The sequence below is a fragment of the Tympanuchus pallidicinctus genome, unplaced genomic scaffold, assembly GCF_026119805.1.
Source record: "Tympanuchus pallidicinctus isolate F22 unplaced genomic scaffold, pur_lepc_1.0 scaffold12, whole genome shotgun sequence".
NCBI lineage: Eukaryota > Metazoa > Chordata > Aves > Galliformes > Phasianidae > Tympanuchus > Tympanuchus pallidicinctus.
In genome coordinates, this window is record NW_026294637.1 from 8,276,053 (window position 1) to 8,289,375 (window position 13,323).

General features: G+C 40.4%; 1 protein-coding gene across 3 annotated transcripts in view; it reads right to left on the bottom strand.

Moving 5' to 3' along the window:
* Nucleotides 1–13,323, bottom strand: part of TMC3 (transmembrane channel like 3) — a 74,518-nt gene that overhangs the window by 6,367 nt on the left and 54,828 nt on the right. Inside the window, exons 8-22 of one of the 3 annotated variants that reach the window (XM_052671642.1) lie at nucleotides 12,045–12,581; nucleotides 10,756–10,899; nucleotides 9,764–9,839; nucleotides 8,302–8,383; nucleotides 7,509–7,615; nucleotides 6,559–6,657; nucleotides 6,324–6,466; nucleotides 4,771–4,918; nucleotides 4,224–4,267; nucleotides 3,921–4,068; nucleotides 3,053–3,162; nucleotides 2,834–2,912; nucleotides 2,119–2,325; nucleotides 835–963; nucleotides 99–166 (exon numbers count right to left, since the gene is read on the bottom strand). In XM_052671642.1, coding sequence (XP_052527602.1) covers nucleotides 99–166; nucleotides 835–963; nucleotides 2,119–2,325; nucleotides 2,834–2,912; nucleotides 3,053–3,162; nucleotides 3,921–4,068; nucleotides 4,224–4,267; nucleotides 4,771–4,918; nucleotides 6,324–6,466; nucleotides 6,559–6,657; nucleotides 7,509–7,615; nucleotides 8,302–8,383; nucleotides 9,764–9,839; nucleotides 10,756–10,899; nucleotides 12,045–12,160 — 1,700 coding nt within the window. In that variant the 5' untranslated portion in view covers nucleotides 12,161–12,581. Of the gene's footprint in view, nucleotides 1–98; nucleotides 167–834; nucleotides 964–2,118; nucleotides 2,326–2,833; nucleotides 2,913–3,052; nucleotides 3,163–3,920; nucleotides 4,069–4,223; nucleotides 4,268–4,770; nucleotides 4,919–6,323; nucleotides 6,467–6,558; nucleotides 6,658–7,508; nucleotides 7,616–8,301; nucleotides 9,840–10,755; nucleotides 10,900–12,044; nucleotides 12,582–13,323 lie in introns of those variants that run through there. The other 2 variants (XM_052671645.1, XM_052671644.1) reach the window with 2 other exon arrangements.

Here is a 13,323-nt window from a genome sequence, read left to right on the forward strand (position 1 = left end):
AAAGTGTAAGAGAATGCTTTGGTAGTATCTTGCTGGAATACATTTCATTGAGAACTGTCATACTTGGCAATCAATCAGATCACTTGCGGATTACATACCAGATCATTCCTTGATTGTAGACCAAATGCAGTACATTCTCTGCAATTTTGAATTCACCATATTCTGGCTACAAGAAACAGAGTATAGGATAAATATTTCACCTTACTCTTATTTTTTTTTTCTGGATCACTTATTAGAATCGTTTGGCTGACTCCATTTTCAGACAGCACATGGCCTGAAATGTCTGGATCAAATACCACCTTCTGGCAGACAGTGAGAACCCAGTAAACCTACTCAGTATCAGGGGATTAGATAAACTAATTCATCTCTAGTTTACTTTGTTTACTTAAGGACAAGGAACAGACTTAGCCTTTCATGCCTACAGCTGCTTGCTAACCAAATACTACAGTAATTTCCTTCCTTCTTGGATCACTGTCTCTATTATGGACAGTTGTTACAGCTAAGAAAGGAAGATATGGGATGCAACATGTTCCCTCTGTTTTTCTAAAGGCCAACAAATTACTCATCATTTTCTATGGGATTGTTCCATAATCTCATTCTGGGAAAGACAAAAGTCTGTGCACCACAGCCATGGGAGTAGGCCTGAGAAAAATACTCCATCTCAGCATTTATCCTGTACTCTCCAAATAAAACTCAGTGCGAGTTGTGCCTTTATAGATTGTGCTATGTAGAAATTATTTACCTATCAAAAGGCTTTCAGAACATCCAGTACTATGGGAAGGAGCCCACCCATCACCAGCATCTTTGTTTCATAAAATAAAAGCCTGTACTTACAAACTTGCTTTCTAGGTCCCAGCACCAGCAATCACTTAAATATCGGACACACAGTCCACGGAAAAAATCAATTAGCAGGATGCTCGCAACTGTGAATATCATGTCGATGATTGACAGCTTTAGCATCTCCTGTAAAACATATTATTCCAACATATTGAGTCATTCTTGAAACAAACTGCCTTGCATACAGCTCTTTTGCATTTATACTTGCATTTCACATTTTGAATCATGCTCAGTACCCTGATGAAGCATGATTTTATACAAAGTTTCCTTATATGCATTTCCTGTTTGACTTTACCCTTGTCTTTGCCTAATGTAAAGAACAAACATAATTAGACTTCAAGTGTGCCTTCTACAGTTTGCAGCAATAAAACTCTGGGCATGGTGGTCTCAACCTTTCTAATGAGCCTACTGAATATTTATCTAGATAGACAGGATGCAGCTATTTTCTCTATTGTACCCAATCCTTTGTTGTACTGACTCTTGAAATAGACACTTAATAAGTCCTTCACAAGGAGAAATGCTTGTTGTTCACCGAAAACCACAGCCCAATGACAGTAGGGTCACCAAGCCACAACAGAAGTCTGTTTTGTGCTTACAGATTAATGGGGTTGCTCCTTAATTAGTTGAGCCTTGAAAACATACAATTAAGTAGAAAAGATTATCTAAAAATAAAAACAAAGATCTCTAACCCATTCTGTAAAAGAAGAAAAGAAAGAACAGTTCAAAAAAATACCCGATGCCTGTGGAATAGGGAGGGCAGCAGGCAGAATAGAAGTCAGCCTAATAGACCTAGGAGGAAATTTGGCTCCTGATGATCAAACAAGACCTTTGATATTGCTCACTTTGGAACAATGAACTAAGCAAGCCAGAAATGTGCTAGCATCATTTTTCGTTTAGTGGCCTGGGCGCTGGATGAGTGCAGCACTGACAGTGACCAAAGTACATCAGGATCAAATGACAACCTTTGTAATACGCATCCCATTAAAATGCAATCTATCTGCATCACTCATCAGTAGAGATCTGCCTGTGCAGAAGACAGAGACTGAAGGCTGGCTAAGAACACTTGTACAACACTAAGCACATTGTATATACTGAACAACAAACAAAGCTCTTGTGTGGCCATACCAATCTGTGCAATCTTCCCTCTTTCTATACAGCCCTTAGCTAAATTTCTGGAATTTACACCAAGAAAACCTCTAAAACTGAACACAGTATGACATGGTTTTAACTTCTGGTGAAAGAGGAATTAGGAATAGATTCAATAATATAACAGTGACATACTTGACCAACGTAGGTCTCCCAGCACTGATTCTGGGCAGAGCTAGAGGAAGCTGTGTTGTTAACCAGTGAATCAGAGGTTGGCAAGCTTTGAGCGTGAGATTTGTTGCTGTTCATTTGTGCATCAGAAATAGTTGCAGATAAATTGCCTTCTTTAGGAGGAGTTCCAGTTGCAAAAGAGGGGATAGAATTACTTGAATTGCTGTTAACCTGAAAAAACAAATGTCTTGAAAACTGCATTTTCACCTGTACTGTTTCTCTCTTTACACCTGCATACATGCAAAAGCCTCATGTCTTCAACAAGGCATATGTACACATGAAAACACTTCACATGTTTTCAAGCAGCAATTAGATGACTTTATAGTATCTGCCAAAGCACAAATGCAGTTGGAAATTTTTTTAGAACAGTGATAGAAGCTGATTTTAGGTCCAGTACCTCCAAATACCTAAAACGCTGACATTTAAGTAATTGAGGAATGCACGTAAATATATTATTTATTTCTCTACACGTCAGCAATCAAATGGATCCAGTTATCCAAAAGACTACAAGTATTCATAAGTGAACATTACAAAATAAACGTCACAATCCTTTCAAATTGTAGTATGCTGTAATGCTTGGATTTCACACTAATTTTCACCTGAGTTGAAATATACTACGGATGGAATTCTTTCTGTTGTAAAGTCGACTCATTTTGCACATTAGCAAACATTAACTTACACTGTCACTCATACTGTTCACTTTATCCAGGAGAGCAATGATCAAACTGTAGAGATTTCCCAGATAGAGAACAAGAACTCTGAAAACAGTAAGACATAGGTTATCGACATCCCATGAACTTGAATATATTCTCCTGTCTGGTAGAAATAAAACACCAGCAGAACTTTCTTCTTCCTCCCTTGTTCTTCACATTCTTTCTACACTGTATCATGTCCATACCTTGCAAGCTGAAAGCGAAGAGTGGTCCTTGGATGGTACATCTCTAGAGCTGCCACGAGTTCAAAAGCAGAGGGTGCAATCATGGTAATCAGTGACACAACTACGCTTACCTACAGAACAGAAAGGCACAGCGCTGTTGTAGCCTCGCACGCTGATATCCTATGGTGCCTTTACTGCTGATTGGAATATTGCTGATGCACGTGCTTTTGTGACTGCTTTTCTTGGAGAATATACTTTGAAAAATTATCATTGGCATTAGTAATAACTGCAGTTGGGACCCAAGATTGAAGACCTGACATATTACTCAGGAATCTTTGCTGTAGATAATTATATTCTAGCTTTAAAGCTATTAGCTTATGAATATCAAAATTCACCATGTTGGAAATACAAAGAAAGTATCGTCCTCTGAAATGGATGAATTGTTCTCTGTACACATTTACTTCCTATTCTCAGCATCCACTCCTTCCTCTGAATAAAAATATTCACAGAACATGCAGTATTCTTCAGCTGACATCAATAGCCATTGTCAAAGCTGATTCCTTTCTAACAGCTCTTCCTAGCTCTTCAGCTCAGTGTTCACTCAGCTCAGTCATGGGCAGAAGAGACTTCAAACTTTGTCTTCATGAAATAAGAGCCAACTAGAACTGCAGTCTCAGAGCAGCTTGCTGCCCACGCCAGCTCTGCTGACACCTTGGTGCAGACAAAAGGAGCAGGTGTGCAGAGCTCCAGGTAAGCACGGCTCAGCACTCCCACTGCTCATTTCTCCCGGCTCATCACTTGCAGTTTACACCTCAGTGCACACTATCACTACTGAGAGCCCTGAGACAACAATCCTGCTTCTAACACAGCGGTGACAAATATGGTGTACCTCATTTTTTTCCCAAAGGGTCAGTTCCCTCTTCTTGCTCTCTAACTTTTGGGATCGATCCACGACAAAATAAATGATGTAAATACTTCCAGTGAGCGAGAGAAGCACGAGGATGTTTGCAATAATCCTTAAGCTGATTGTCACTGCCCTGAAAAACAAAAATCACCCAGCCAATATAGCAGGCTGCCTTATTACACCAGGGCTCTTTTCTAACATGGCTTTTATAGGCATGAAACAATCACAGAGCCCTGCTGCCTGCACAGAAGCAGTGCTTTGGAAATGCCTCCAATCTTACATACATACAGGTTTTTGCTTTTCTTCTTTTCCTGCTCTTCCAATATAGCTTCCTTGAAAGAAAAAAATATATATTAAATAGCATTCTGCCAAAATGATGCTAATCTTTCATAGAAGGCATCAAGTAAAATAATAAAAAACTTTCCAATGTTGATGCAGCCAGGTACTCCCCTGGACCATTTATTATGGAGAGATTAAATATATCCATGCTTTTACATCATTAACATAATTTTTATTCAGTTCAGCGAAACTGCATCACAAGCAAATTTGTTTTTATTTTTTTAGCTTTTTATCACACATATGGTGGCAATAAACAGAACACAACAGGGACAGAAGAGTTGTACTAACATAGGGACAGAAGAGATGTATGAAATGGAGTGGCAGCGTCAGCAAGTGCAATGTGACTGCAGTACCACAGGGAGGTGTGATATCCTCCCCCAGGCAAATGTATCCACCGGTGAATGCCAGGAAACAAAAAAGAGCAAAAAGAAATGAGAAGAAAGGCCTATTTAATTTCAAAATAGCCTGAAAAATAATTTGTAGAGGGGCAGATTACCCGAATGCTGTTAACTATGGCAGCCGCTTTGCTCTCTGCAGCCTCAGGGTTTCCTATTAAATAATCCCAGGCACAGAACAGCCTCCAACAGAAAGTGTAGTTTTCATCGGAAGCACTTGCTAAACTCATTCTTGAGTTCTTCGCCATTCTGTGAATAGAAAAATAAAAAATGATTGAAGCTGGTGTGTGAAAAAGTATCTCAAATCACTGGGATGGTTCATAGTTTTCAGTTTCTTTTTAGACGTGCAAATAGTTTGTGGCAATCAGTGTAATTGCTGGCAATTTTATGATGAAAATAAAGTGGGGTGAGGTTCCGAGAATGAACTCGATGTTTGCTCTTGTGCAGAAGAGACTCACTGATTGCATTTTTCATACCTGACAAATAAAGCATGTATATCTCACTACAGATGTGAACATTTTTAAGATCACCAGCGAGGGTTCAGCTAGAAGATACTATCGCTATTACTGTATGAACTGGTACTGATACAGAAAACCTAGTGATCATGCAAAAGCCGTGTTTTGTTTTCTGTTTATTTTCATCCTCAAAAATTATGTTATTGTTAAATAGAAACCTAGTGATGTTTTACAGACCCTAGGAAAAAGGAAAAAAAAACCTACCTAGTCGGCTCAGGCAAAAGGGCAGAATGTTGCAAAGTCTAAGAAATGAAATGAAGATTAATAGCTTATGAAAGGAAGGGCAGCCAAATGGACAATGTTATATGGGGAACAGTAATCAGGCAGGCAAGAAGTCAGTGGGCTAAATCAAAAAGAGAAAAGCTAATCACATCCTGAAACTGCAGATGTGTAAATCAGCATCAAGAACACCAGTGACCCTCAGATCAAGCTGGAAGGCAGAATAAAAATGGATGGAAAGAGAAGGATTGGTTTTGAAATGTAGTTATTACAAACAACACTAAAAATTGCATTAGACTGCACTATGCCAAGTAGGCATCCAGAAGGGAAGGGAAAGTGAACCAAGAGGACAGAGCGACCTCACTCCCTCTCGGCACTGCACATTCCTGGATTTTATGGCCAGCACTTGCAGTCTTGCTCTCTCCTACCTCCTGGCTTTCAAACAGCACAGGAATTAAGCTTAATATGAATGGGATGCTACCTATCAGCTGAAACAATGCAAAGGCTATATTGCTCCTATGACACAATTTTTGTATTAGTATTTTGTATTTTTGTATTAGTATTTCAGTAGGTGAGAATAGTAATGCTGAAAAGCATTATATTTAAAATCTATGCTTCTGTCAGAACAATATACTAGAAAAAAGCATAAGAAACTTGCACCTCATGCTGTACAAATACAAACCACACAGATCCATGTTACCCTCCTTTTATGGAGTGGGAAACTGAAGGGAGAATCAAGATAAACATCAGCAAGACAAAGAGCAAGCTAGAATTGAACTCCATCTGTATTCCCACCATTAGCAAATGCAAACAGGTTAACAGAACCGTGCAGAATAAATGCAGAGGAAATGGGATAAGCGTGCCATTAACGTCTGCCTGAACATGCAAGCTTACGGATAGCCATAAATGAGAAATATTACTTTTTTAAGAGGATGATGAAGCTGTAAGCAAACACTGCCATGCCAACCAGGAAGTAGGCGAGAGGCAGCCGGTATCCTGCTTTCCCAATCTTCCTTTCTCTGCCATAGTAGCCATAAAACAAAACGGAGTACTGGAGGTAGCCCTGCAGAGACCAGAGTCTGTAAGTAAGAGTGATAACAAATAGGTACAACCAAACAGCAGTAACAGAACAATAAAGAGTGGTTTTAGCCTTGCCCCAAGTGACCAGATGGTGTCCAGGTCTTGTGCAGTTTTCATGTCTTCTGGGCGAATGGTTTTGCTGACAGTGCTGCCGAACGGTGCACCAGCCAGTAGCTGGGGAGAAGAGAAAAGAGGTCTCTGACATCGCATCAACCTGTCTGACCCACAAAGGATCATTCCTTCTCCTAAGCTAGAAACTAAGCATTTTAAAGCTGACTGTCCATTTTAAGTATTTTTAAGTTACATATGACAGTGTTTCATCTCTCTTTTTTTTTTTTTTTTTTTTAATTAAGTCTACTTACAAAAATGAAGTAAGAAACGGAATACCTTCATCACTTCAATTTGCCCACTTTTTCATTTGGTGGCTTTTTGCATTTTGGCTTAGCCAACAAGAAGAAAAATCAGATATTTACATGTTTTGATGTAAGCATGTAAGCACAGATGTAATGTTCTGATGTAATCTGAAGCACAGATTGAGGTAAAATCCTATCTATGAATTATCTCACAAAGTTAATATATAGCCCAAAATTGCACGCAAGATCTAAACAAAATAATGGCTGTTCAAACTTCTAGAAAATAATTTCTAATGAACAACAATTTGTCTGGAGGGAGATGTTACTTTTTTTTTCCTGTCTATAAATCACATTTGCAAGACCTAAGCATATTCAATACCAACTGCAGCTTTTAGGATTTGGTTCTCCATTTTAGTAATCGGATACAAACATATTCTATAAAAGCATTAGTACTATGTTGACAAAATATAATCTCTAACACTAATAGCAAAATTATCCTTTGGCAGAAAAATGTAGAACCCTCTTAATAATGGTGTTTATTTTAATAATTCATTTGAAACTGTGCATTTCAAATTGATGTACGCCTTTAAGTGTGGCATTTGTTTAATTCAGAAAGGAAAGCACAACGGGTAAGCAAGCATGTTTCTGTAAATATTAGCAACGTGTTCTTACCTCTGGTAAGACTACAAATGCTCCTGTCATTATGGTAAGTACAATATTGATTCCAAACAGCCATCTAAGGAAGATGAAGTAAGAGGCAACTCCAGACCCAAAATGACCTTAAACCATAGAAAAAAGTTATCTGAGCAGCACAGTCTATAATAGCTCCCACTGTTTATTCATTAAGTACTACCTGAAATCTAAGCAAAAGAAAAACCTGCCTCATCGATGCAGTGTGAACAGCAAGGTAGAGAAAACATCAACGTGTCAATGAGGAAAATATGATTATGCCCCAAGCTCTGCTGGATGAACCTGTAATTACCAGCAGTATTTACTCAAGAAGCTGCTGCACTGGGTGATGTAATGCAGCAATTCCATTTGCTGCGGAAGCACAGCAGCACAACCTAAGTGCTGATGTGATGTTCAGGGCTGCCTTGATTTAATCTAGGACTGCTGAGGTGCCTTCACACGGCTTGGTCCTGGGCTTGACCCATGGATGCTGGCCCACAGACTGTGATGAACTATAACCAAAGCTGCAATGGACAAGGCAAATTTCTTATGTCTATATTTACTAATTTTTTGGTTACTCCACACTAAGATCATCAATGAGATCTGTGCAGTGCCTAAGGCATCAGGAGGAGTAAAAAAAGTGAAGCTCTACATCAAAGTCATACTGTGGGTGGAATGTCGCATTTAACACTTCCTCCCAAATACTGTTTGATTCAGTAAATCCAAACATGAACCTTAAGACCCAGCATTTCATCAAACGCTTTACAATTCCATCCCATTAAATCCTTATACTTACTCTCAATTTTTTTAATTCGCATTTCCCATGGAATAAAGAGCACCACAAAATTATATGCCAGTCGAAGAAACTTCCTCCAAAGCTGTGGGAGAAAAAAGCAGAGAAGAAAAGAAAGGTGATAACTTTGCATGGAGAGGGAAAAAAAAAAAGGAAAATAAAGAAATGCATCAGTGTCTCTCATCTGGTATTGAAAGAAATACTAGCAGTGTTCTTTATCATCATCTCAGACCACGTCTGTGGGGTGGAGATGGGCATGGTGAGATTTAGAAATGCACACGATGTGGGAGGGCTCCTTAGCTTCTGTTTTCATTAATAATATTATGAAGGGGTTTTCCTGTTACACTCTTTAATTTGTGCTTAAAGAAATAATATAGTTACCCTACAGATAATGAGTGGTCCTGATTAACTTCTGAATTATATCCCTTGCAGAATATCTTCAAGCAAAAACACAGTAGAGACAATTAGATTAGATACAGACTCTAGGATGAAAGCCTTGATTTTGTCATAGGAAGAGGAATATGAACAAGAACGAAACCCAGTGTCTGATTTACCAACGCAGACTCTTAGCAACGCAGCCCCTTAGCACACTCCTCTTTCTGGTTGACATCCTAGTTCCACTGAAGTCCGAGACATAAAACAGTATTTATGTTTACAGCATCCTACTTCCACTGCATTTTCTACACACAAGGGCAGAACAAGGAAAGATGACAGTTATGCATGTGGCCTCTCATTTGTTCAGATGAATAAAATGCATGGTGTTCTGTTTTACCATTATAACCCTGACTTCTAGAATTGAAATACATTGCACTGTGAAAAGTCTACTCATTGTGATGACACAAATGTTATTGACTGCTTAGATGACCAAAGAACTCTTCTCTGTTGGTTACATATTAGGAACAGTTTCCTGCATGTTATTAGTTTCTAGTAATCAGGGCCAGAGTCTATTTTCAATTGTGTAAATAGATTTGCTAAGATTAGATTCAAATTCTTCGAATATGATGCAAGCAAAATTCTTTAACAAAGTATTTACAACAAGCTATTGCAGGATTGTCTTCCAAACTAAAAGCTAGACACATTTTTCATGCTCAGCTATTGAACTGTGGCCCCATGGTCTGCTGAAATTGCTCTTGAGAGAATACTAACATCATATTGTTAGTATCCCATTCCCATCACCCTCTCTGGCAGACATCAATATTCGTATGATTTGAGAAGGACGATTCTAATGCGTTAACACAAGGAGATTTATCCCTCACACATCAAATTAGCCTGAGAAATTGTAATGACTAAATTCACAATTGAAAAAAGAAAAAAGCCAAAAAACAAGTTCTTATCTACTTCTTCCTCAGTAGAGCTCTCAAGTTGGAAATCAGAATGACATAGAAAACATACGTGTCTGTGAATAAAAACTTTAGACAACTTTTGGTATGAAGAAGAGATATAATTTAAGAAAAAGCAGACATACCTCCGCACCAGCAGCCTGGTAACCTCTGGTTCTAGTGAGCCTCCCTTCGTACTTCAGCACAATCTCCTTTGCCTGTCTGCACAAGAAGGTGGAATTTTGCTTGACATTGAGCCGAGTGCTCTGAGCCTTTAGTTCTGCACAAGCAGCAAACAGCTGCAGCAGAATGCTCTGAAACACTGCCATGGATTAGGTTTCCCTATGAAATCCTTAAGCAGGCAAAGCTTTTTTCCTACTGAAGATTTACTGTCACATTAAAAACACTGAGAGCTCTGCCTGAGAAAACTTGACATTCAAAACTTTTATTGCAAGAAGGGCTGTCTGATCATTTATTTCTTTTTCCTCTCTGTCCTTTTAACCCAATATGGCACAACCAAAATGCCTAAAATAAGATTGTCATTAAAGTGTGGTTCATTTTATGTGGATACGAAAGAACTGCTCTTGCAAGACTCCAAGAGGTGCGTATTCATCTGATCCTACTGCTGCTCATACAGTCTTTAACCTCAGCAGCAGTTGGATGGGGACCACTGGAAACTCATAGACACAGAAGTTGTGGGGCAGCAGGAAGGCAGAGAGTCACAGACTGTGTAACTGAGGAAAATCATAGAATGGCTTGGGTTGCAAGGGACCTCAAATGTCATCGAGCTCCCACCCCTGCCATGGGCTGGGTCCCCCACCAGCTCAGCTGCCCGACATCCCATCCAACCTGGCCTTGGGCACCTCCAGGGATGGGGCACCCACAGCGCTCTGGGCAGCTGTGCCAGTGCCCCTCCACCCTCAAAATCTCTTTGCTTCCAAGATTAAACAAGGACTCTGCTGGGATTTCCTCAGGACTGTAATGCTACCCTAGCAACAGATGGCTTTTAAGAGAAAGGTGCCAGATGAAGAGGAAGAAAATAACGTGATCCCAAGCATATAATGCTGTGAAAGACATGACAGAATTTAGTCCAAATGTTGGGCACGCACCCTTTGCACTGTATGTTTGGTGTTGTTACCTGAGCGCCCGCAGCTTCTGCCTCATCGGCCATGGCCTGCAGCGGATGTTGGACATGACCTCCTTCTGGTACTGGATGTTCTGGAAGACTTGCTCTGGGTCGTGGCTGTTAGCCTTCTCTTCACTGATATCCTCATCTGAGTTGCTGAACACCCCCGCAAGAGGAAAAACAAGACAAATTATTCCCATCTAGATCCCCATCATCTGTTGGTTTGTGCAGTATCCAGTTTACAAGAACCACCTAACAGCAATAAGGGAACTCACAACCCTGTTGTTTCAAAGTTGATAAATAATCTGGATGACTTCCACATTGATGGGATGTGTCTCTTCCTCCCTACCTCTTGCTGCTCACTAACTCATCCATGCTCCCCAGCTGAATTCTAGTCTTTCCTCTGAGTGTTTCCAGCTTGTACATCATGCTAACAAGATCTTTCACATATTTTTCTGGAACAAAGTGCCATCTAAACTTTTCCATCAGAAGTACTTAAAATTCATTTTCTTTCCATGCACTCTCAGCCTTTATCTTTGATTTTAATAGTGATAAAATATTTCCTTGTTAAAACAGAGAGGGAACAAAGGCTTAGCACATTCTGACCCTTTGCTCCTGTTCTTTGCTGATGGGGATGGAAGCACAAGACCACAGTGCACCAGGAATTAAATTGTAAAAATTACACGTGCTCTGATGTAGATTTCTATGGATGATTATTAAATCTTCTGATGCTGGCACCACATTCACTTAGCTGCAGCTCTCTCGTCCCATTTGAAACAGGGAATTTCATGTGAGAGCAGCGTGAACAGAACCGAACACCTCCAACATCAACCAGCTAGCAAGTTTTCCAACTGCATCTCTGAGTCTTCATTGGGAAAATTCTCTGCAATTTTGCTGAAAAAGCAACATCTTTGAATCACTTGGAAATAAGTCAGAACCTCACTATTGCCCTGTAAAAACATTTGAAGGATGCACTTGGCCAGACTGTGTATCCATCAATCCACATTCTGGCTCTACCCTCGCCACTGTGGACATTCAAGGAAAATGCATAATACATATGAAAGGTATGGAGATTTCCTATTCTGCTATTCTTTGGTATTACAGTGAAGGTGCTTATGGTGCAGCAGGGAGTATGACTGGTAGAAAGGGAAAAAGAAAACAGCTTTAAAATCCATCTAAATATAGAGAGAAGAGCGATTCTTCTTTTTCATGTTACTGCACTCTAAATAAAAGACAGACAAGATCTCTCTTTTCTGCTCGATAAGGAAGATTTGCACTTCAGGAGAGAGGAGGATCCCTACCTGTGGGGCGGCTCCTGGTAGGTGTAGATGTTGGTGTGCCGCTTCACCATCCGAGACTTCTTGCTGGACTTTGCAGGCTTTGCTGCTGCTGCAGCAGCGCCTGGTGCTGCTTCCATGGTGGCAGCTGCCCCAGCACCAGGTGGGACTCTGCCACGCTAGGAGGAAGCCTTGAGCCCCTGGCCGGGCGTCTGTGAAGCAGCCAAGTGTTACAGAGCAGAGAGCAGTGAGCAGTCCAGAGCCCCGAAGCAGAAGATCTCGCCCTGTGCTGCAGCAGTGGCAGGACCTGAGCCTGGAAGTGCATGCATGCCTTAAAGTGGCAGTGCACAACAGCTCCCGCCAGGCTGCTTCTAAGGGAGCTTCCCAGGAGCAAGGAAGGGAACTGAATCCAAGGGCTTGCCAGCTGCAGTCCTTACTGCAGAGCCAAGTTTCCCTTGTAACATGATGGGATCCCTCCAAATGCCATCCTTCCACCGGGCTTACCCACTCTGGGTGATGTTTCCACTGACATCATTGCTTCATATGCTTGAGCAAGTATTCCTGCTGACATAAAGCAAGAATTGTTTGTATTTTGGTCTTTGATAACAGAGAAAATGTGACAGCAGTTTCCGGCAGGGCTTCAGGCTCTTTTCTGAAGGACAGACCCCGCACAACGGGGCCGCCTCTCACATGACCTGCATTCACCATGTCTGGATTTAAGACTTCTCTTTTGAAGGGATCAAAATACCAGCCCTTCAGACAAGCTCACACGACCAAGAAATTCACTTTTTGTCAACATCTGCAGCACCTTAAATAAGCTCAATCTCATTACTTACTACATAATTTTCAACATTTACTTTAAGGATGAGTTTACAGAGAGCATTCACTTATTCCTAACTTGGAATTTGTTTCCCTTAATATTTCTGTGCACAATGTGGCAAGATTTTCAGTTACATAAATCAGCAGTGTGTTGTAGCTCACTTTTATTTGCAGCCTTTCACAAGAAAGAACATTAAGTTCTCTCTGCTAAATTGCACAGGCTGCTTTTTTTTCCTTCTGCCTTGAGATAATAAAAAATATTGCTACTTGCTGAAAACTCTTACTTTTCCACTGTTATGGTTCTGTCTGTTGTACTCTATGTATTTAGTTCAATAACTCAGCAGCAACTCAGTAGTCACAAGCCTTATTACTATGTAGGTAACTCTTGGACCAGAAAGAATAAGGCTTGTGAAGCCCAGAGCCCAGGTGTATCTTGTCCGAAGCCTTGCCAGAAACCTGGGACAAAGCAGAACAGCCTCAGAAC